General features: G+C 40.2%; 1 protein-coding gene across 3 annotated transcripts in view; it reads right to left on the reverse strand.

Annotated features, from left to right (window-relative positions):
* Nucleotides 1-2462: 2462 nt before the first annotated feature.
* DIXDC1 (DIX domain containing 1) overlaps nucleotides 2463-24889 on the reverse strand; it is a 274022-nt gene continuing 251595 nt past the window's right edge. For all 3 annotated transcript variants that reach the window (XM_077456913.1, XM_077456912.1, XM_077456914.1), the window contains 5 exons: nucleotides 22814-22975; nucleotides 17402-17468; nucleotides 16761-16872; nucleotides 14656-14764; nucleotides 2463-11296 (listed from right to left, as the gene is read on the reverse strand). In XM_077456913.1, the coding sequence (XP_077313039.1) occupies nucleotides 11216-11296; nucleotides 14656-14764; nucleotides 16761-16872; nucleotides 17402-17468; nucleotides 22814-22975 (531 nt within the window). In that variant the 3' untranslated portion in view covers nucleotides 2463-11215. The remainder of the gene's footprint in view (nucleotides 11297-14655; nucleotides 14765-16760; nucleotides 16873-17401; nucleotides 17469-22813; nucleotides 22976-24889) is intronic.

Raw genomic sequence — 24889 nt, forward strand, 5'->3', positions numbered from 1 at the left:
TCCTGCAAGCACACCACCCCAGTGTGCAAGCATTGGGACTTTCACACTGGGGTGACTTGAGAGGCAGTTTTCAGGTGCTATTTTTAGCACTAAAACTCCTGAAAACTGCCTTAGTGTGAAAGGGGTCTTACAGAGCCAGTCCAGGCTCAGCAGGGATCCCAACAATAATGTCAGGATCCACCCAGATGCTTGATTGGCAACACACTGCTGAAAGCCTGAGGCAGCCACTTCCATGCCCTGTGGAGTGCTGGAAGGGCAATGCAAAGAGCAGTGACTTACAATCTCTGCTCTGTACTCTGAAGACCCAAGAACTGAGCACTCAGCGGTCTTTGATCACTCAGTGTAGAGCTGGCAGGGGACAGAATATGTGTTCCCTTTTTTCTTTCCCACACTTTTTTTTTATAGTTTAATTGAAGTGTATTATAAATTGAACTTTGACTTGGGTCTGGAACTGTCTAAGCATTTGGATATGACATCCCAGTGAATGGCTTGAGACACCAGATCTGTGTATCGTGGTCATGTTTAGCGTTTAGGCTCCATTTACAAGGGGCGTACTACAATGCACACGCTTGCGAGGGCCATGTTTACCCGCATGGGGATGCAGAGGTGTTCCATGCATCCTGTGAAGGAAATCTTGATATTAATTGGTACACATCGGCTGCACAGACACAGCTGCCGCTCCCAATTTGCATGGGTATGAGTGCATGTTCCTGAACTCACACTGTCTGCATTTAGGTCTGTACACCCGCACAGATGTCAAAAATTGGGAGCAGAATCTGTGTCTGTGCTGCTGTATCCAATTTGAGATGAATGGGACTGCCTGCATGGAGATACACAGAATACCTGTACATGAAAACATGGCCTTGTATGGCGTACGCTGTAGTACATCCCGAGAGAATGAGGCCTTACAGTCTATGGCTATTCTGATACTCAATATCTTTTTCCATCTACATGTTTATCCAGTCTAAAGGCCCATACATGCGATGCAAAAATCAGAAGGAAAAAGTCGTAGGACGAGCTGTCTGTGGATTTTTGGATCGTTAGTATGGTGCATTCGACAGACAATTTGACTTTTACATCAGACAAAAGCTGGATGTGCAGGCTATACATTTTTTGTCGGATGTGAACTCAACATCTGATTTTTTCGATGGTCAGTACTGAAATCCATCACGTAAAAGTCGAAAAGTACAAAACACGCATGATCGGAATCAAGGAACGACTGGGAAGAGTACAGTCTTGTGAACTACTGTTTGTAATCTAGAATTAACATTTGTGACACGGCAATTGATGAAAATGTCAAAGTTCTCATCTTCTTTAACCTCCCTGGCGGTATTGCCGAGTGTGGTTTGGGGGTGGATTTTCAGTACCAAAAGCGGTAACCCCGAGCCACACTCGGGATAGCACTGTAGGATCCAGGTACAGCTTACTTACCTTGTCCCCAGGATCCTGTGATGTCCCCCCTCTGTGTGTGCGAGCTGTCCTCAGCACAGTGCCAAGCTCCGTTCCCTGCGAGCATTGCGACGCACTGAGACGGAGAACAGCGCCAAATTCAAAAAGTTAAACACACACAATACATACAGTACACTGTAATATTACAGATTACATTACTGTATCCAATTATTTCACCTCTCTTTTGTCCCTAGTGCTTTGTCCAGTGCCCTGCATGCAGTTTTAGATATTATAAATACTGTTCTTTCTGCCTGGAAACTGGAGATTGTCCATAGCAACCAAAACAGTCCCTTTACATCAAAAGCAGTTTTAGACCAGCTAGAAAACAGCGATAATAAATTAAAATCACTCGCAGAATTGATCGATTTAGTGATTTGTGGGGAGATCCGTCATCAAACACTGAAAAGTAATGACAGCGACAATTCTGCAACTGAGCAAATTTCAGTGTTTTTGATTTGATTACATTATTGAATAATTTCTATTATTATTTGTTATAATTATTTATAGTTATTTATTATATTATAATTTATGATTTTGTATTTCAAACTTTATCATACCCAGACTGTATACTAGTCTCTTGTTTGGACAGATATAAGTGTGTTATTCCTAAGAGTTACAGGCCTACAATATAAAACGCCAAATTTCCATACAAAACATTTTATCGCTTTGAGCATCAAAAATCTGAAATAATCATACCGCCAAGGATGTTAATGGGATAATAATGAAGCTGCTTTGCTGGTGATACTGATGTAGTTATGCCAAATATATTTTAAAAGGCATTTGTTTTGTACGATCTGAAAATCGCAAACCACCAAACTTCTACTAACATGAAATCAGCAGAAGGGTGGCAATTTGCAGATATTTAGTATTCTAGACAAAATCCTGAACGCTCGATCGTTCTACAATCAGACCTTGTGTACGAGGCCTTAGAATGTACCATCCAGTCTGCTCTCCAAATGTCATCCATTTCATTGTTAGAATTTCCGGATTTGTTACAAAAAGAAAACACACAGTTTTTGATATTCATTATTCTTTATATACAGAATATACCATAAATTGGATTGACTTATACCCATTATGTACAACGATGGGATCACAACCAATTCCCAATACTTCATAATAAAAATAAAGCTAATAGTGACATTTGCTCAGTACGAACTTGAGGCAATAAAACAGTAGCAAACATACAAGTCATGTATAGAAATGTTGGTTCTCTTATGGTATGGCATAGAAAGACTTTTACCAGTGTAAAAATAGTCACAAGTTTGGAAAAAGCAGTAATTACATTGTTCTACAAATAGCTCACAGTACTAGAAAATTGAGACATGCAAGCTTATTCAGTGAGGCAGTATGAAGTGTAAGGACTGTATGTGCAGCAGCCTATACATTCAGTCTACAATACAAAGATCTGTAGAAGACCAAATCTGAACAGTAGCTATTGGCTACAGCACTTTACACACAGTCTATGCACTTTGTATTGCCTTGCTAAGAACAGGCCTAATGGAATCATTAGTCTCAGAAGATAAAACCACTGTACATTCATGTACAAATCATCATAGTGCCGACACACATACATAATGGGTGAGGATAAGTGAATGCGTTCTGGTACTGTCTGTAAAGGTAATCCTAAACTAAAAGAAAATCTATCTGGACATTGCTATTTCTGTGACATTTTATACTCGAATAACTGCTTTATTAGGATGAACTGGCTTTTTTGGAAAATTGTTAGGCGATAGGCTGTTTTTTAATCTGCCGAAGGATTTAAAAAAATTAATGGATTCCCCCTGAGGTGGTTGGAGGAATCCTCCTGTATTATTGTATTCTGACAGCAGGGACTCCTCCACTGTCAGAATACACCGATCAGTGCTGCATGCACTGATCAAATGTAATATTCCCATTCCAGAGAAGCCGAGACATTGGATTGTCTTCTCTCAAGTGGGAATAGCCATAGATGGATCGAAAATTGGCCAGTTATTGCTGAACTGCCTGATTTTTGATCCATCTATGGTCAGCTTAAAGCTAACCATACACTAGTAGAAATTAATTTGAAATTTTTTAGTTGTAAGAACTTTTATTCGATATTTGAATCAAAAAAGGGATCAAATCGACGTTCACTTTCAACTGCATTGACAAGTAAATTTGAAGGAGCAGGATGTACATTTTTTTCTTGAATGAATGAATTTCAAAGCCCTTGTACACACGGTCGGACATTCCAACAGAAAATGTCCGATCGGACCGTGTTGTCGGATAATCCGACCATGTGTGGGCTTCATTGGACTGTTTCCGTCAGAATATCCGACCGACAAAGTTTTAGAGCTGGGCTATAAAATTTTCCGACAACATGATCCGATCGGACTTTGTCCGATCGTTTGTAGAGTATTCCAATCGGACAAAGTGCCACGCATGCTCAGATCAAATTCCTAGACCAAAGCTATTGGCTACTAGCCTGAACGTAGTCCCGTCGTAACGAAATAACGTCATCACGTTCTGAACGATCGGATTTTCCGACAACTTTGTCCGACCATGTTTATGCAACACCAGTTTCGGGCAAAATCCAACGGATTTGGTTGTCGGAATGTCCGACCGTGTGTACAAGGGCTAACAGTGAACATGGTTTTCGTTTTTTAAAAGTCCAACTGTTCCAAAAACGAATCTTCAATGCAAACAAACTTTTAAGTACTTTCGAATGACATTTGTCAAGCCATTGAATTTCCTAAAAAAATGTATTGGGATTAAAATCTACTAGTGTATGTCCAGATTAATACTGCTCTGCTTCAATCATTATTGGGCGAGGTAGTAGGAATGGCATAAAATGGCCGGCATGCAGGAATTGTCGTAACAAAAATGAAGCAATTCCAATGTAACTGTTTAGTTAAATATCATTACACATTTTTAGTCTCAGTTACAGAGCAGAGTTAATGCTCAAAGCGCAGTAACACATTACCAACAATTTAGATATTAGTAAGGTTACTTCAGATCTGTAAAACAATCAATTGCTATTGTCATTAATCAGTTACTGCACTTTTCTGTTTTTCTTATTAAATAAGGACAGTTGTCAGTGCAATATCCAATGAACCTACCAGGTCTAAAGTAGCTGATACATTGCAATGAGAAATATGTTTTTTTAAAGATATCAAAAAGTCCTCTGGGGACTCCACACGGCCCATCTCTTTGCATCAGGGGACTGTAGGATTAGATTTCTCCTGCAGGTGAAGCCTGCTTTTGGTCCTCTAATCCGTTATGTTGGAAGTTTCTGTACTATCAGGATTGATAATTGCAGGAGAGGATTTTTTATTATACGGTTATTTATTATATAAATATATATATTTAGATTGTGACAGTGCAAGGCTCTGCCACTGTGGAAAGGGAAGTAGAAGGGACACAGGGGGTTTGCACAACTAGAGACTGCGGGACTCCAAAATATTGATTTGAGGAGAGAAAGGTGTTTTTTTTTACTTTTTTTTCGAGTTTTGGTATTCCGGAATTTGGAGATCCCAAAGAGCTTTGGGAAGAAAGAAGTCTTCAAGCCAGCGTCCAGATAATGCTGAAGACCAGAAAGTTGTATGTACAGTCTTTAAAATGACGGACAGACAGGGGGGTTCCTCATCCAGAGGGCTAAGGGAGTAGAGACAGCTAATTGAGTCTGGAGGAGTGAAGGAACCTAGAGGTCTCAGAAGAATGAGAGAGCTCCTGGGGTGTCAGGAGATCCCCTATCTAGCTGCCAGGGTTGGGGCCCATGCAGCAGGAAGCAGTGACTAAAAAGGCTGAGAGAGTCAGGAAAGCTGAACGAGCTGAGAGAGGGGCAAAGGAACACAGAGAAAGTGTGTAAAGATGGTCCGAGGGACCAGCCAAAACCCAAGGTTTAAGGCCTAAGCAACAACACTGCCGAAGAGAGGCTCTGTATTATTTTCACAGTTCCTGTTATGGTGAAAACCCCCTGCATAGGCAACTACTTTATGTTGGAATTTAACTTTGTTTAATAAAAGTGAGCCAACAAGTCCTTAACACATCTGACTGGCATCTCTCTCTCTAGATATATATAATAGAGCTGGCCTTTTCTCAGCCATTGAATAAAACATTTACTCACTGTACTAATCCCAAAGAGCTCTTAGTCAAATTTGGTCATCTGTGCAAATTTGAATTCTAATAGGTTCAGCTATTATTGCAGGGTTATGTGGAGGACTTCGGGAACCCTCTGTTTTACAGTAAAAGACTAGATGTTCAAAGGAATGAAATTTCATGTCTGTAGAATTCGGAATGAATGACTTCATCATTGCTTTCCCAGGAATCATAAATATAGCAAAATGTCACAGACACAAGCAGCCAACAAAACACATCACAATATCACAATAACCAATACAACTGCCTTCGAAATTCATACTGAACAAAGAAGGTACAAATATTTACAACAAATTATCCTTTAAACTTTCCAAAAACTAGAAACAGCAGTCTTTACAGGCACTTTAATCACTGTTATGTCGTGTTAAAACCCACATGGCTACTTGTGAGCCTATTTCTTCACTAAAAAATAGTACTCTAATGACATACCCTGTTTCCCCGAAAATAAGACCTAGCGTGATTGTTGGTGATGGCTGCAACATAAGCCCTACCCCCCAAATAAGCCCTACCCTGTTTCCCCAAAAATAAGCCCTACCCTGAAAATAGGGCTTATTTGAGGGGTAGAGCTTATATTGCAGCCATCACTGACAATCACACTAGGTTTTATTTTTGGGGAAACAGGGTAGGACAGCCACAGCTCATAGATCATTGTCACAGGTATAGTAAACAAATATTCAGCCTTTTTTCAGGGAGATGGAGCAGGGAATGTAATTCTGACAAGCAAGTTTATTCCAGAAAGAAACAGTTGCACATGAAAGGGTCTAGCTGTAGTGCATCCCTCTCTGTGTTTTAGCGTGCCTAGGAGGGATGGGTGCAGCTTCTATCCAGCCCAACTGCTTGCAGCCTGTCCAAGTCTATGGCAGGCTATGGCTGAACGCTGCACCAAGTGGTACCCGTGTTTAAAGTAGTATGTGTTGAGGGACGAATGCCCAAACACAGGTCTTCTAAAACATTGGAAGGGGTGCACTGCAGCTAGAAAAAAAATTGCTATAACGGTTTGCTCCAACAGTAAGACCGGCTACACACATATAGGAATTGGAATACGGTTTTCCCTGCATCCAATTCGCTTGACAGGTGAGTGTGACTGGCTCTCAATGGAGCCGGTTCACACAGCTTGGGGTGGGGGGCCCCATGCTTTGAACTGCGGCCACACATATTTGAACGCAGCCTGACGAAGATATATGCAATCTCTTAATTTTAGCCTAGGTTCACACCGATAGTGGGAATGAAATGAATAAATTTAGCGGAACTCGCATGATTTTATTCCCGCATGTCAGTCCCGACTTCGGGTGCGATTTCAGAGACATATGTGCGGTTTTCTGCACAGATGTCTATTGAGATCGCATCCTGAAGTTGCCAAAAGTAGTACAGAAACTACTTTTGAGAATCGGTGTGGTGTTGCACCAATTCGGACGGTGCCATTACCGCTGATTTGGCATGCAATTTGACATGTCAAATCGCATGCCAAATCGCTGCAATGTGAACCAGGGGAAAGTGGGTTGGAGTTCTCACTTTCCCCCCAACAGTTGTGTTACCAGATAACATCCTTCCAATGTGTAATTTAGGCAGAAAACAGGAAGAGTACAGGATATGTGGAAAGACTGAGGAATGAGTGGAGTTATGGCAGAATAGCAGTTGACATCAAGATTACCTTGGGCCATCACAATTTCATGTTTAGATAAATAAGAATAATCTGTAACTAAAGCAAGTATAGATTTTATTTCATAGTTACATTGGTCCACCTTGGACCAATGTAAGTATGCATAGTCCATACCTGTGAGATTGCCATGGAAGCAGTGTATCACTGTAGTTGTCTTCCAGGTCCAATGCCAGGCGATTGTGGAAGGGCAGCCGCTCAGCACAGGACCCTGAAGACAGCTGCGATCACTGTAGTAGCAGCTACTACTACAGTGATACACTACTTCCACAGCGACTCCACAGGTATGGCTTATGCATACTTACATTGGTCCAAGGTGGACCAATTTAACTATCTAAAAATTCCATAACTGGAATTTAGCTTAAAAGCGTATCAAAAAACAAAAATTGTATATATTGCAGTTGGCCAATCCTTATATATGGTGGCTGCCACAAGCCTAGATAAAAAGCATAAAAAAAGAAAATGAATGCAGTCACCACATTTAGGGATTGATAAACTGCAATATATTCAATTGTTTTCTCTCTTGGGTTTAGATATTTTTTAAGTTAAATTAGCGCCATGTTCACCAATCTGTTAGACACATGTGTTTATCTTATGATCTGGCCTTTCAATCCATGAAAACCACCCCGATAGACATTGATCTCTGAAGTGCGTTATAATACACACAAGTGGAAGCTTTCCCACAGAACTTCATAAGAACAACTTCTAGGCCAATAAAAGATGTCAGGTAACAGTCTGTAAAAACTGTGCCAAGATCTGGATGCCACAGATCCCTGCACCCTCACACCTAGTCATCCTTTTTACCAAAAAGACATACATGGGGGGCAAATGTAGAAACTGCCATCCCTACCTCATGATGGACGGACGACGGTTCATAATGTTTGTCTCATCATTTTTAATTTGTTTCATTCCTATTCTTCATTGCTTACTTCTATTAGTAAATCAAACCCTTGGGAATGATAGGGAAAGCCTTGTATGTAGGAGGTATAGAAGATTTCCATAGCAGCAGTCTATGATGACTCTGATGAAATGCTGTTGTGAACTGTTTGGGTGACATTAAAGCGATGATCTTATTGGTACTCGGTGGATATCACACAAATGATTATAGCAGCACCCCGGAATGAAGAAGGAGGTAGTCAGGATAAATGTAGAAAATGAATTAATACTACAAGTGAGAACAGACGTGTGGTCTTATTTAATAAGGCAAAGTAGAGTAACCTTAAAAATGAAACCTGTTCTCCCCGAAGAAGAGGCGATATGATCACAGTTTACAAATCTTTAAACGGTGACTGAATCATTGCGAGAAAACTATTTAATCTTAGGTCTCTAAAGAAGACATACAGCCACACAATGAAGTTGGATAAGAAGCTGTTCAATCTCAAACTGCATAAGGGGTTCTTTGCTGTTAGAGCAGTAAGGATGTGGAAATCCCTTCCACATTTGGTGGTGTCAGCAGAGAGTTTAGATAAATTCAAAAACCTTTCAGGTTGAGCTGAATGGACCAGAGTCTTTACTTAACCTTACTAACTATGTAACTGTAACAACCCAACCATCATTCATATGACTTCTGAAAATGGAGACCTTGTTGATTGCCATGAATAATTTACTGATCGTCCTTTGCTCTGCCTTATTAAATAAGTCTAATCATGTCACCAATGCCTATGTGTATAAGCGGTGTTAATAATGGGGGATACATTTTCTGCAAATAAACTTTAACTTTATCTCGTGTGTCTTTAACCACTTGCCGACCAGCCACCATCATTATACTGCGGCAGGTCGGTGCGATCCCGCGAACCGTCGTAGCTATACGTCAGTCCCTTTAAGCGGGATAGCGCTCTCCCGTTGCACATCTAGGTAGCTGATGCTCGTGACCGGCAATAGCGATGACCGCCGGGCCACGAGCGATCGCGGGCATGAGAGGCAGAACAGGGATGTGTGTGAAAACACACACTTCCCAGTTCTGTGAGGAGAGGAGAGATCCTACGAGCTGGGAACCACGATCTCTCATCTCCTATAGTCAGTCCCATCCCCCACAGTTAGAACACACACATAGGGAACACAGTTAACCTCTTGATCACCCCCAGTGTTAATTCCTTCCCTGCCAGTGACATTTATACAGTAATCAGTGCATTTTTAAAGCACTGATCGCTGTATAATTGTAAATCGACCCAAAAATGTGTCAAAAGTGTCCGATGTGTCCACCTTTATGTCGCAGTCTCGATAAAAATTGCAGATCACCGCCATTACTAGTAAAAAAAGTTTTTTAAATAAAAGTGCCATAAATCTATCCCCTATTTTGTAGACGCTATAACTTTTGCGCAATCAATATACACTTTTTGCAATTTTTATTACCAAAAATATGTCGAAGAATACATTAAAAAAAAAATGCTTTTCAAAAAACAATTGGGGCTATTTATTACAGGAAAAAGTACAAAATATTGTGGTTTTTTTTTAATTGTTGCTCTTTTTTTGTTTATAGCACAAAAAATAAAAAAACACAAAGATGATCAAATACCACCAAAAGAAAACTCTATTTGTGGGAAAAAAAGGATGTCAATTTTGTTTGGGTACAGCTTCACACGACGGCGCAATTGTCAGGTAAAGCAACGCAGTGCCGTATCACAAAAAATGGCCTGGTCATTGAGCAGCCAAATCTTCCGGGGCTGAAGTGGTCGAAGGGATTCACACATCTAATAACAGTGACATCCCTTTTATCTTTACAGCTGATGATCTGAGGAAATTCCATTATTATGTTTATTTCACATCTGCCCCAAAATCTTCCTAATTCCAATATCTCGTCTTTCACAAAACGGACTCTACATATGTGAAAGCTACTATACCTGCTGTTGTGCTCCATACTGTCTTAATAAATAAGAGGGTGACTACCTCTTGCACTGGCCACTAAAAAGGAGACCATATTAACAATTGAATTCCTCTGTAAATCACCCTAGCTAACCCACTTTCTTTTAATTCAATTTCTAATGAATTTCTCTTGTGTCGCAGTAAGACAGCTTGGACCTGGAACTGCAGACCTCACTAAAGAGATTCTGCATCCCATTACCAAAAAGTTTTTTTTGTTTTTTTAACTGGGCATAAAATTGCAAATCACGGCCAAGGGCGTATAAATTTGATTAATTTCCTGCTTTCAAATGCTTCTAGATGTCTCTGTGAAGCTAAGATAATTTCTATGGCAGTTACTCTGGTTATCTACACTTAGGACTATATTTTTCTAGAACACTAACGATTGACAGGTATTAACAGGCTGATGAGCTCCTATCTATCCCAGAAAAATCTTTCTATTTATGGCACCGGTGCTGAAAATTCTACCGACAAACTGAATCACTAATCTTTTAAGCTTCTTCCCCCTTTTTAAAAAAAACGTGCAAAGAGACACAAATAGGATTTGCATCACATCATCACCAGATTCTTAGGCTGTGATATTTGTTAACAGGACATGGACAATGGATGTTATGGGAAAAAATTGGTATATGACATTACTGTGCACAAATAAATAGCTATTTTTTTATTTTATTTAAGTAACCTTCTTGCTAAACATATCCGTGAGAAAAATAGGACTTCTGCTGTACAGTATGTGTCTTGCAAGACTGGTGGTTTCAATATACAAGTGAAATACACACATAAACCCCAAATCAATGCAACAATTTGCCCCATTTAAAAATACTGAATTTTCTCCATAAGAATATATATGTAACACGTAGCTTTTAACATCCTCCGGTAATGGAAGTTAGCTACCCTGTAAAACTGCAGTGTCCTCCAGTCTCCTCCTGAAGAAGTGGGAGATTCTCGCAGTATAAAACCAGCAATGACTGATTGCTGCTTCTTCTTTTAGACGCAAAACTGTAAGGTTATCCGGTGCCCATAGGGACCTCTTTTGGCAGCATGAGAAATAATCCACAACAGTTTGACAAGTTTGTCATTTGTCAGTTCATTCCAAGAACTTTGGTCCTTGCATTGGGGAGAAGAATTTACTCAGTTAGTTCCATGGTCTTCTTCAACCCATGCCACAATTTTTCCTTCCCAGCCTGGGATGATGTCATCATCATGGAATACCTAGGAGGCAAGAGAAGTCAAATCATACACTCATCTGGTGATTTTTCAAGCACATCGGATACCCCTCATATCAATTCCAATGCATTAAAGCGGAAGTAAATCCATCCATAAACCAGTTTAATTTCCGGCACGTGCCAAAAATGAAACACTCCCATTGGTTGTGCTCTCAATCAAAGAGTCCAACCAGCCAATGGCTGGTGTCATAACTAATCACATGTGCAGCATCATGGCAGCTGTAGATTAAACAGAGGCAAAGATGGCAGCTTCCTTGGCTGAAATTTGAGAGGGGGGGTTTACTTACACTTTAACTGCCTTATTCTACATATACTGTATAGTAATGTTACATGTTTTTCTAGTTGAAAAAAGACACAAGTTCACCTTAGTTCAACCAATAAAAGGGAAAAGAAATGATACAATCCTATATACACAATACTATACCCACAATTGATCGAGGAAAGGCAAAAAACCCAGCAGGATCCAATTAGCTCCAGCAGGGGAAAAAATCTTTCCTGATCCCCCAAGAGGCAATCAGATATTCCCTGGATCAACTTTACCTATAAATGTTAGTATTCAGTTATATTATGTACCTTGAGGAAGGAATCCAGGCCTTTTTTAAAGAAATTTACTGAGCTGGCCAGAACCAGCTCTTGAGGGAATCTATTCCACATTTTCACAGCTCTTACTGTGAAGAAACCTTTCTATATTTGAAGATTAATTCTCTTTTCCTCCAGATGTAAAGAGTGCCCCATTGTCCTCTGTGAGGACCTTTAAGTGAATAACTCCAAACCAAGTTCACTATATGGACCACTTATGTATTTATACATGTTTATCATATCCCCCCTTAATCTCCTCTTCTCAAGAAAGAATATATTCAGTTCCTCTAATCTTTCCTCAGATGAGTTCTTACTAATGATTTGTACAGTGGTAAATGATATCTCTCTCTCTGCTATCTATACCTCTCTTAATACAAGAAAGGACTTTGCTTGCTTTGGAAGCTGCAGTTCGGCATTGCATTCTATTAAGCTTATGATCTACCAAAACCCCCAGATACTTTTACACTGATTCCCCCAGTTGTACTCCCCCTAGTTTGATGCATGCATATTCCTAGCCCCCAATTGCATGACTTTACATTTATAAACATTAAACCTCATTTGCCACATAGTTGCCAAATTAAACAGTGCATTGAGATATCCTGTAACAATGATATTCCACTGCATAGCTTGGTGTCATCTGCAAAGACTGAAATGGTACTTTCAATCCCAGATGCTATATCACTTATAAATATATTACAAAATAAGGGTCCCAACACTGAATCTTGGGGTACACCACTGATAACCTTAGACCATTCAGAGTAAGAACCATTAACCATTAGTCTCTGAATTGTGTGTTTTAGCCAGGTTTTTACAAACTGATCTTTCCAAGCCCGTAGACCTTACCTTCCACATTAGCCGTGTGTGGGGATCTGTGTCAAACGCTTTTACAAAATCCAAACCACTACAACCACATCCACTTCTTCATATAAGGTTTTACTTACCTTCTCATAAAAAGAAATCAGATTTGTCTGACAACTTCTGTCTTTTATGAATTTTTCCAGCAAGAAATCATCTATGCGGTCTCTTAAACTCTCCAATATCTTCCCAGCTATAGAAGTTACACTAACTAGTCTGTCCTTACTTGGTAAAGACTTTGATGCATTTTTAAATATAGGCACCACATTGGCCTTATGCCAACCCAGTGGTACTATTCCAGTCATTAAAGAGTCCCTAAAAAATAGAAAAAATGGCTTTGAAATGACAGGACTCTATTCTTTTAAGATCCTAAATATTTCTGAACAACATCACTTTTGAGCCATAAAGGATCATTTGGGGCTGTGTCAATACCATCTCCATTATGGTCATGAGCTCTCCCGTGCTCCTTTTATATACACAGAGCTGAAGAAGGTATTTTAATAAATTTGCTTTCTCTTTGTCCCCAGTCACCCACTCCAGATCATTTTGTAAAGGGCCAACATGCTCAGACCTGACCTTTTAACTAATATTTTAAAAATTTAATAATATTAATAAACTAATATTAAAAAATCTTCAAATATATTATTTAATATATTTGAAGATTTTTTGGGGGTTTGTTCTACTCTCTTTTGCAATCTGTCATTCATTTTGAATTTTTGTGACCTTGATTTCCTTTTTACATATTCTGTTATATTCTTTGTAACATTTAAATGATGATAGTGTTCCTTCATTTTTATATTTTTTAAAAGCTCTTTTCTTATTATTTATAGCTATTTTGACTACTATGCGATGCATAGTAGTCCATTATGCTTTACCTTTGCAGGGAATGAAAGTGGAAGTAAACTCATCAGGGTTTACTTCCTCTTTAAGAGGGCATATGATGATGGTATACAAATCTTTGAATGGCGACTCTAGCATTGGAAGACAACTATTTAACCTAAGGTTTCTAAAAAAAAATGTGGCCACACAATGAAAATGGATGAGAAGCATTTCAATCTTAAACTGCGTAAAGCCCCATACACACTATCAGATTTTCTGCTGATTTTTTTCCTTCAGATTTACCAAAATCATGTAGTGCAAGGGCCCGCCTGATTGCATAAAAATTGAAACTCCTAAGGTTTGACCTCATATTATATGGTTTTGGTAAATCTGAAGGAAACAATCAGCAGAAAATCTGATACTGTGTATGGGGCTTAAGAATTTTTTTTTTTACTGTTAGGATGTGAAACTCCCTTCCACAGTTGGTGGAGTCAGTAGACAGCCCTGGACACATGTAAAAAAAACAACATTTAGATGTGTTTCTAGCATAGTGAGTACAAAGATGTAGAAGACAGCAGACATACACAAACACATACAAAAACACACACACTGGTTGAACTGGATGGACAGGTGTCTTTATTTAGCCTTACCAAATATGTAACAATGGGGGAGATTTACTAAAACTGAATCACTCAGAATCTGGTGCAGCTGTGCATTGTAACCAATCAACTTTTAATTTCAGCTTGTTCAATTAAGCTCTGACAAAAAAAAAAAAAAGGAACCTGATTGTTTTCTATGCAGAGCTGCATTGGATTTTGCATGCTAGAGCTTTAGTAAATCAACCTCTATGTATATTTATTGGAAGCACGCTGAAACCAGTAAAATATAGTTTGTGTTTTTTTGAAGCCCACAGTGAACCTCAGTGCTATGCATGTAAAATAGGATGGTGAAGTCACTGTGCATAATCAGGGACAAATTGCCCTCTATTGAGGGAGGGGGGCACTATTTAGGAGTAACTTTAGGCACACACCATACCTGTTAAATGTAAACACACACAGTGTGAAAGAATATAACACAATTTCATATACATACCTCTTCCTTGACTGTTCCAAACTCTGGATCTAGAGCCTTGAAGTGGTATCTGTGATTTCCCTCCCTGTCAATGGCTATCTTGAAGTCTCTCAACGTGACTTCCCCTAACCTGCAGGGTACACGATAAGAAAGAAGTAGTGCAGTCATACATTAGTGAATGATACATGTTTTATCCCCATACAAAAACCAAGATGTTTTCTACTTTCACACATTTCTAATGAAGGGTTGTCAACATTTGCATTAAGAATACATTAAAACTATGACATGCATAGGAACAAGGGGCACTGGTAGGCTCCTTGATTTTTAAGAATGGGTCATACACAACAAGGTACCACATTGTGCAGAACACCAGTGCAATGAACTACAGGTAAGTATATTCTACTTGGATAGATAAGTGCACTGAATGTTCACTTATCCTTAAAGAGGAGGCCCACCCTCCTAGCTGCCACAGACTGAGGGGCCCCCCGCAGGACTCACCACCCTGACCCAGGTACTGCTCTGTGCTGCCGCCGTCCTCGCTCCCCTGTGCCAGCCACGAAGTGTTCTGTTTCAGTTTCGCACTGTTCCAGGCTGAACAAGCCGCCCAGCGCTAGAGTAAAACAAACCTAAGGCTACTAGAAAATGGCCGCCGGCCGCCTAAGCAAAAAACGTCTGAGAGCGCCGGGAAAATGGCTGCCGGACTTCAAGAAAATCGCTGCAGTTAAGAAACTGGCTGTGGCTACAAGAAAATGGCCGTGGTCCCCACATGGCAACACACAGACAATCCAAAAATGGCCTGAAAACAGGGAGAAACTGAGTGGACCACCAATCGCCCAGCGCAGCCTCCTGCCAGGACCCAGAGACCCCCCAGAGGACCCCCGGCCAGGTACATGCACCGCACCCTGTATGCCCAGTCACACAGCGGCCCAGCATGGGGAGGAGGGAAAGGGACAGGGAGAGAAGAAAGGGAGATAGAGAGACCCCTTAGTCAACCTCCCAGGGAATGCCCAGCTGCTCAATCCTAATGAGACGGGTGGGACTATACTTACCCCTCCTGCAGGGACTGCTGGACGCATTCCATCACCCGAGCAGTGCGGGGTGGCAGTCGGCCACGGCACACTGTGACACGGACAGCAGTAGCACGGTCATATGTGTGCCCCAAAGTATATAGCTCACCAGTCGCCCCTGGACCAGATAGGGCATGTTGTGGCCGACCCAGTGCGTAGCTAAGGTCTGCACATGCTCGATGGCCAGGCTGGGGAGACTACCAGGATCTATATTATCCAGCCTGTCATCCAGCCTGGCTGTTGATTGTAGATCACAGGAATCAAAAAGCATAAAAAATAAAAAATTCCAAGGACCATTGGTCCCCACAGGGAATCAGGTTCTTCTCCTATACTAGGTAAAAAACTGAGCTGCTGGAAGCAGAGTGAGGGGTTATAGCCAGTAGGACCGCCCCCTGTGCAGTTTTTCTGGTTTTACATGTTCTGCTTAGTCCTCTCCTGAAGGTGGCGATATAACCCTAAGGTCAAGATTAAAGGTGCTGTGTTCGCCAATGAACGAAAGAGAAACTACAATTTTTTTTCATATAAATACTATATGACACATTCATTTTCAGTGCACATTAAACACTTGATACAGGCTCCCTTCAAGGATCCAACAAAATGTATTTGGTGTAGTCACTTTGTGTTTTTTTTTAAACAAGAGAATGTCACTTTATTTGTGCACTAACAATTCTTGTCCTGTAATAAGAGGTGAGTGGACCATTGCAGTTCTCTGCACATTAGGTATATTGGGAAGGTGGTAAGTGCGATGCTTTCAACGAGAAATGCAAAGTTCAGGTTTTGTTACATAATGTTGAATCCCACGATCACCTGCACACCAGCAGAAACAGTAAAGTGTAAATGATCTAGTAAATATTGGATTCATATTTGCCCAATTAATTGCAAACAGAGAATCAACAGAGTTATCGCTAACATACATGCTCACTTCCATTAAATATTGTCTTTCAGCAAAAGGCTGCTGAATGGAAATACCTATGAATCTTACCCAAGATAAATGTAATATCATGGCAATGTTATTGGCAAATAATATGACCCTAAAGAGAACCTGTTAAACCACTGTACCTCTTTGGTATGTTGACCATGAAGGGTGTTAGTGAGCGGTCTGTAAAATATAGCACTTTGGTGCAGGAATTACTTCCACCCATGATTGGGGCACTCTGTGAATGAGGCATCTCTGCAATAAAACACAACATATAAATTATTATTAAAATATAACGTTAAATGCTCCATATACACCACTACTGTTCGGGAAATATAATTAAAATGCCTTGTCCTACACAGTTGCTACGTGGTTAGTGATGTTTTACTTTACAGTTTTTTCTATAAATTCTTTATGCGCAGTATGCTTGATACTGTGGTCAGTTATAACATATTTATATTTTATTTTTTATGCACTGTAGATGCTGCTATTTAATTACTGTTAACTTATAAAGCATAGTCAATGTTAATGGGGAGGGAATTAAAGGTGATTGAGGGAAACCTGCATTGCACCAACTGAAATGTCCCACAAGTGCTGTTATGGGAAATATAGCCAAGCGTGTAGAATGCTACAGCTAACGATCTTATGATGACGGACAAATGTTTTTAGTCTGAGAACCACCCTCATTTTTGTAATTGTTTGTTTAGTTTAAAACATAATTTGTTATTAAAACAAATCTATAGAATGACACAATTTCATTTCATTTCACTGATATACTACTTACTAGAGTTGGGAGGCCAGGAGTCTCTGTATTCATTCAATTCTTTATTTCCGGATACTCTTCCTCTTGCCTAGTGCAAAAACAGCAAGTTAGCTTGTAATGGATAATCACAAGGACCAAAATCGTAATAATGTTCTTTTTGGAATGATAAATTAAAGTGCTACTAAACCCACAACAGTAAAATCAGTCTGTATGTGCAATAAAGCATGTTTGTTATACTCACTGTGGAACCTAAGGGGGTTAGTCATCCACATTGTGTAAAAAGGCTGTTTGGTCCTGTCTTCCCTGATTCTTCCCTTCTTCCACAGTCCCCAATCCATCTCCTGATAGAACAGGGCCCTAGGAGGCACTCTGCACATGCTCAGTTTAGTGTATATTGCTAGAATTTTTTGAGGAGGGTGCATGTGATCCACACAGGGCCAATCAGCACTGTCCAGATAGAGAGTCAGGGGTCACACAGCCTCATAGGACAGTCAGAGGAAAATGAAAACAAGCTTTAACCAGTGCTCAGCCAGAAGTCACAAGACTGCTATATGCTGCTGATGAGAAAAGGTATTTAGCCATTTATAGTTACTAAAGTGGTTGCATTTCCATTTTCTGTGTACTGTGGGAGACCAGATATGGTGAATGCAGGGTCCTGGGTTAAGTAACACTTTAAAAATAAATCCAAATGTTTTGTAGGTATACCTAAACTAGTGAAGTTTGTTATTATAGCACCCCATTTTATTTAATAACATTTATGTAAAAAGGTACAACCCCAGATTAGTACAGATATCATTCTTAAACATACATACATATATATATATATATATATATATATATATATATATATATATATATACAGTATCTCACAAAAGTGAGTACACCCCTCACATTTTTGTAAATATTTTATTCTATCTTTTCATGTGACAACACGGGAGAAATGACACTTTGCTACAATGTAAAGTAGTGAGTGTACAGCTTGTATAATAATGTAAATCTGCTGTCCCCTCAAAATAACTCAACACACAGCCATTAATGTCTAAACCGCTGGCAACAAAAGTGAGTGCACCCCTAAGTGAAAATGTCCAAATTGGGCACAATTAGCCAAATTCCCTCCCCGGTGTCACGTGACTCGGTAGTGTCACAAGATCTCAGGTGTGAATGGGGAGCAGGTGTGTTAAATTTGGTGTTATTGCTCTCACTCTCTCATACTGGTTACTGGAAGTTCAGCATGGCACCTCATGGTAAAGAACTCTCTGAGGATCTGAAAAAAAAGAATTGTTGCTCTACATAAAGATGGCCTAGGCTATAAGAAGATTGCCAAGACCCTGAAAGCATGGTGGCCAAGACCATACAGCGGTTTAACAGGACAGGCTCCCCTCAGAACAGGTCCCACCATGGTCGACCAAAGAAGTTGAGTGCACATGCTCAGCGTTATATCCAGAGATTGTCATTGGGAAATAGATGTATGAGTGCTGCCAGCACTGTCAGTGCTCAGACCATACACCGCACGCTGCATCAAATTAGCCTGCATGACTGTCGCCCCAAAAGGAAGCCTCTTCTAAAGATGATGCACAAGAAAGCCCCCAAACAGTCTGCTGAATACAAGCAGGCTAAGGACATGGATTACTGGAACCATGTCCTGTGGTCTGATGAGATCAAGATGAACTTATTTGGTTCAGATGGTGTCAAGCGTGTGTGGCAGCAACCAGGGGAGGAGTACAAAGACATGTGTGTCTTGCCAAGCATGGTCGTAGGAGTGTCATGGTCTGGGGCTGCATGAGTGCTGCCGGGACTGCGGAGCTACAGTTCATTGAGGGAACCATGAATGCCAACATATACTGTGAAATACTGAAGCAAAGCATGATCCCCTCCCTTCAGAGACTGGGCCGCAGGGCAGTATTCCAACATGATAACGATCCCAAACACACCTCTAAGGCCGCGTACACACGGGCGGACTGTTCGCCCAACTTTGTCCGCTGAACAGTGTTTGGGCGGACAGTCCGCTCGTGTGTGGGCTTTCAGCGGACAGTTTCAGCGGACAGTTTGACGAACAAGGTTTTTCGGAAATTCCGTAAAACTGTCCGCTGAAACCTTGTTTGAGCGAACAGTCCGCCCGTGTGTAGGCTTGTTCGTCAAACTAAGTTCCGCGCATGCTCAGAAAGGATTTACACGCCGAAAGTTATAATGCAGTGTATAGGACGTCGTATTTTTCGTCCCGTCGTACGTGCCGTTCACGTCATCGCGCACGGTTTCAGCAAACTGTTCGTTCGTCGTGTGTGGCCATGTTCGTCCATGCTAATTTTGAGCGGACTGTTTGCCGAAACTGTTTGACGGACAAAGTTGGGCGAACAGTCCGCCCGTGTGTACGCGGCCTAAGACGACCACTGCCTTGCTAAAGAAGCTGAGGGTTAAGGTGATGGACTGGCCAAGCATGTCTCCAGACCTAAACCCTATTGAGTATCTGTGGGGCATCCGTAAATGTAAAGTGGAGGAGTGCAAGGTCTCTAACATCCACCAGATGTCATCATGGAGGAGTGGAAGAGGACTCTAGTGGCAACCTGTGAAGCTCTGGTGAACTCCATGTGCAAGAGAGTTAAGGCAGTGCTGTAAAATAATGGTGGCCACTCAAAATATTGACACTTTGGGCCAAATTTGGACATTTTCACTTAGGGATGTGCTCACATTTGTTTAGACATTAATGGCTGTGTGTTGAGTTATTTTAAGAGGACAGCAAATTTACACCGATACAAGCTGTACACTCACTACATTGTAGCAAAGTGTAATTTCTTCAGTGTTTTCACATGAAAAGATAGAATAAAATATTTATAAAAATCTTATATACTTAAAGATGCAGAGTATGCTGCTCTGGAGCTTATATAACCTTCCACTGGAGAGTTCAGTCTTTTTAGTAGGCGAGATATGGTTTAGATCCAGTTTAAACACTTAGTAGGACCATTTATGGCCTTATGCACACTGGACATTTAGCCCTGGTGCATGAGGCTCCAGCATTTAGCTGAGGGTGGAAGGCACAGGTTCAGCCCCAATGTCAGCAGCTTGTCAAAGTCTATCAGAGGCTGATAGCAGCTGTGGCTGGACTGTGCGCCTAAAAGTCCTTATGTTTAGGGCAGTATGTGCCCAGGGATGATTGCATTTGACCCTGGATGCATACTGCCATAAACATAAATATGGCTAGGTGCACCGTCCAGCCCCATCCTGCCACAGAAAGCATCAGTCTCTCATAATTTTAAACAGGTCACTGGCAGTGGGGTTGGACAGGGTACCCGTGCCCTTCTGCCGCAGCTAAACGTAGGAACCTCATGCATTGGGGCTAAACACCCAGCAAGTATGAGGTCTATGTAGTTAACACAGCCCTATTAAAATATACGTTTAAGCGCCTTTTCTCATGGAGCGCATCCACTGGACGGACTCTGCCAGCTCAGTGGGGGATCACTCTGTTGATCCCCGCTTAGCAGGTGGATAACAGGTCCGTCTCTAGTCACAGTGCACACTGTGCACTCTGCTCAGCTGTTCTCCATGATGAGATCGGATGAAAATGGACAAAAACTCACACCCTTTTGCAGGTGCGCAGTGCTGCCATTAAGTATTAATGACACAACCACACACCTTGCTTTTGCACTCATTTACCTGTGGCAAAACGTATGGTAACAAAAATACCATGTGTTTTGATGCAGCACAATCTATTTGTACTACATTTTGTTTTTCACTTGTTTTATATACTATAAAAAAAAAAAAAGCTGCGCGCCACTATAGTGTTCGGGTTTAACTTGAAGAAAAGGTGTCAACCCCAGTGGATGGCCATGTTTTGGTAGATTTGCAGTTGTGCCATACTCTTTCCATTTTCGGATGATGGATTGAACAGTGCTCCGTGAAATGTTCAAATCTTGGGATATTTTTTATAACCTAACCCTGTTTTAAACATCTCCACAACTTTATCCCTGACCTGTCTGGTGTGTTCCTTGGCCTTCATGATGTTGTTTGTTCACTAAGGTTCTTTAACAATTTTCTGAGGGCTTCATAGAACATTTGTATTTATACTGACATGAAATTATACACGGGTGGACTCTATTTAGTAATTAGGTGACTTCTGAAGGCAATTGGCTCCACTAGATTTTAGTTAGGGGTCTCAGAGTAAATGGGGCTGAATACAAATGCACACCACACTTTTCAGATATTTATTTGTAAAAAATGTTGAAAACCATTTATCATTTTCTTTCCACTTCACAATTATGAGCCATTTTGTGCTGGTCTATCACATAAAATCCTCCCCCCCCAAAAAAAAACATTTAAGTTTTTTTGGTTGTAACATGACAAAATGTGGAAAATTTCAAGGGGTCTGAATACTTTTTCAAGTCCATTTGCTCAGGTACAGGCATCGGCATTGCAAATATAGTGAGGGAAAAAAGTATTTGATCTCCTGCTGATTTTGTATGTTTGCTCACTGACAAAGAAATGATCGGTCTATAATTTTAATGGTAGTTTTATTTTAACAGTGAGATAGAATAACAACAAAAATGATTGTTCTAGAGCTAGTTTAACTTTAGCCTGGAATTCCACTTTAAAGTTTTGGTCTGCTTTAAAATAGTACTACACACAGTCAGACATTCCGACCACAAAATCCGTCTGATTTTTTCAGAAGGATTTTGTCCTAAACTGGTGTTGCATACACACGGTCAGACAAAGTTGTCGGAAAATCTGATAGTTCAGAACGAGGTTCGTTGTGTAATACGGGACTACGTAGAGGCTAGTAGCCAATAGCTTTGGTCTCGTAATTTGATCTGAGCATGCGTGGCACTTTGTCCGTTTGTAATTCTGTACAAACGATCGGAAAAAGTCATCGGATTTTTTTGTCAGAAAATTTTAGATCCTGCTCTCAAATTTTTTCCGTCGGAATTTCCGATGGAAAAAGTCCGACAGAGCCCACACATGATCCGATTTTCTGATAATATAATCCGATCGGACGTTTTCCATCAGAATTTCCAACAGTGTGTACAAGGCATTACAGTTTTTTTTTTTTTTATAACGTTCTCTTGATAAAAGTTTACAAAATTTGTACATATATAATAAATGGAAAAAAACAACAAACTGCAGCAGTAGATAAGATGGGTTGGATATGCAGTAAAACAATAGCAATTGCATTATGAAAGCAAAATGGTACAAACCACTGTATAGTATAGTGATGGTGAACCTTGGCACCCCAGATGTTTTAGAACTACATTTCCCATGATGCTCATGCACTCTTCAGTGTAGTGGAGCATCATGGGAAATGTAGTTCCAAAACATCTGGGGTGCCAAGGTTCGCCATCACTGGTATAGTACATCAAGTAAAGTTTGCGATGCGCCACATTTTTTTCATTGTGCTTCTGCAAAAGCAGTTTTTTCTTTTATAACGTGACAGTCTTTTATCCTTACCTTCCTGTCATGCCTCCTCTGAGTCTCGATGGCATGTAGTCTGTCCATCAGACTAGCTATTCCTTGCTCTAGACTATCTATAGTGTGATGCTGAGGGTCATGACCACTAAAGCTGTTTCTCAGGCCGCGCAGAGCATCACGGACAAGTTGAAGATCGTTAGCCTGAGCATAAAAACAAAGGACATATATATAAATACTGTATAAATATAAATAAATACTGTGATGAAGTCACCTTTATAAAAAGAGCTTACACTGTCTGGGGAAGATACTAATCAATCAGACACCAAATGAGGTTAAGAAAGCTGGTTGAACACATTCATGCTCCTAAGGTAGACATCCATAATACCCATATCATATCTGGTACTCAACAAATTGTCATTTTTATTCGGTGCAATATTATGTTGGTTGTTGGATTGTGAAAACGTGTTAGATGGGAATATTGAATAGTTGGCAGTAAGAGAATGTCCACTGAAGTATAATATAATACTCCCCAGCCCCTTCAGCATATCACTTTAGACTCTTTGTTTGGGTGTGTTAATTATAAAATGCACTCTCCAGGGACCAGAAATATGCATTAGAGCTCTTGTTTACCATCAGAAGTCCGAAGGAGCGCCAAGAGGCCTTTATGTGAGCAGTTCGGACTCTGCAAGCAAATTGGGCTCTGCACAGAACCAAAGACTAAGCTAATTTTCCTATGTATTTTTCACTCTTAATCCTGTATATTTTGCTATTGCTTATTGTCTGTTTTGTAATCCTTTTCTGCTGTAAAATATATTCTTGCACTGTTGTCCTTGTCCTTCACTAAAATGATATTTTTACAATCATCTCTGTAAGACACTATGGTATTGTAAGCATTGTTACATTCCTGTCTGGGTGCAGCAGCAAGTGATACAGACATTTCTGGACATACATTATACAATTTTCATATTGATTTTTTTTCGGATTTACCTTCAACTATGTAGTGCAATGCCCTGCCTGATTGCATACCGGGGGGTTTATTTACTAAAGGCAAATCCACTTTGAACTACAAGTACATGCAAGGAAAATAAAAAACAGCATTTTTGCTTGTACATGATTGGATGATAAAATCTGCAGTGCTTTCCCTCATTACAGATCTTCCCTTTAGATCAAAAAGCGACTGCACTTCCAAGTACACTTGCAGTGCAAAGTGAATATGCCTTTAGTAAATCAACCCCAAAGTCATGGTGTTTAGGTTTGACCTCATAATATATGGTTTTGGTAAATCTAAAAGAAACTTTTAGCCCCCATTCACACCTATGCGAAGTAGTCAATAGCTTTGGTCTCGTAATTTAATCTGAGCATGCGTGGGACTTTGTCTGATCGGAATTCTCTACAAACGATCGGACAAAGTCTGATCGGATCATGTTGTCGGAAAATTTTATATCCAGCTCTCAAACTTTGTTGGTCGGACATTCCGACGGAAAAAGTCAGATGGAGCCCACACCCGGTCGGATTATCCAACAACACGGTCCGATCGGACATTTTCCATCAGAAATTCCAACCGTGTGTACAAGGGCTTACAAAGAGCATATTCTTTTTTAATTTAGCCTGGTCTAAGCAATGACATCAAATAAATAATCACTGTATAGAGCCACAGTCGTAACTTGCTTTCCTAGACTTATAAGAAAACAGATACTACCATACTTATCTGTATTTCAGTTTTAAAATTAATATTTAGTAGTTTTATGATGCTATGTACTGTGCTGTGTAAAATAAAGTATTAGACATTGAAGTTTGAACCATCTAATTTTTTGCATTGTTCCTATTGGTATTTTGGATTAAATGCTTCTAACCAGTAGGTGTCACTGTTGTCCATTTGTTAAATGATCAATCAAATGAGAGATTCAAGTCGAAGGGTACACAAATAGTGTACTCATTTCTTGGGATACACAGTACAACATAAAAGAACACTTACATTTGTGACATACAACAGCACTACATATGGCTTTATAAATATATTGCACTGGCAGGTTTTAAAACTACTGAAATTAAACATTCTTCTTTTTCACTGCTTTAAGCCGCCACTTTTCTTAAATGAAAAGCCAGCAGCTACAA

Source organism: Lithobates pipiens, unplaced genomic scaffold (assembly GCF_037356315.1).
Source record: "Lithobates pipiens isolate NorthernLeopardFrog02 unplaced genomic scaffold, aLitPip1_a1.2 Scaffold_27, whole genome shotgun sequence".
Taxonomy (NCBI): Eukaryota; Metazoa; Chordata; class Amphibia; order Anura; family Ranidae; genus Lithobates; species Lithobates pipiens.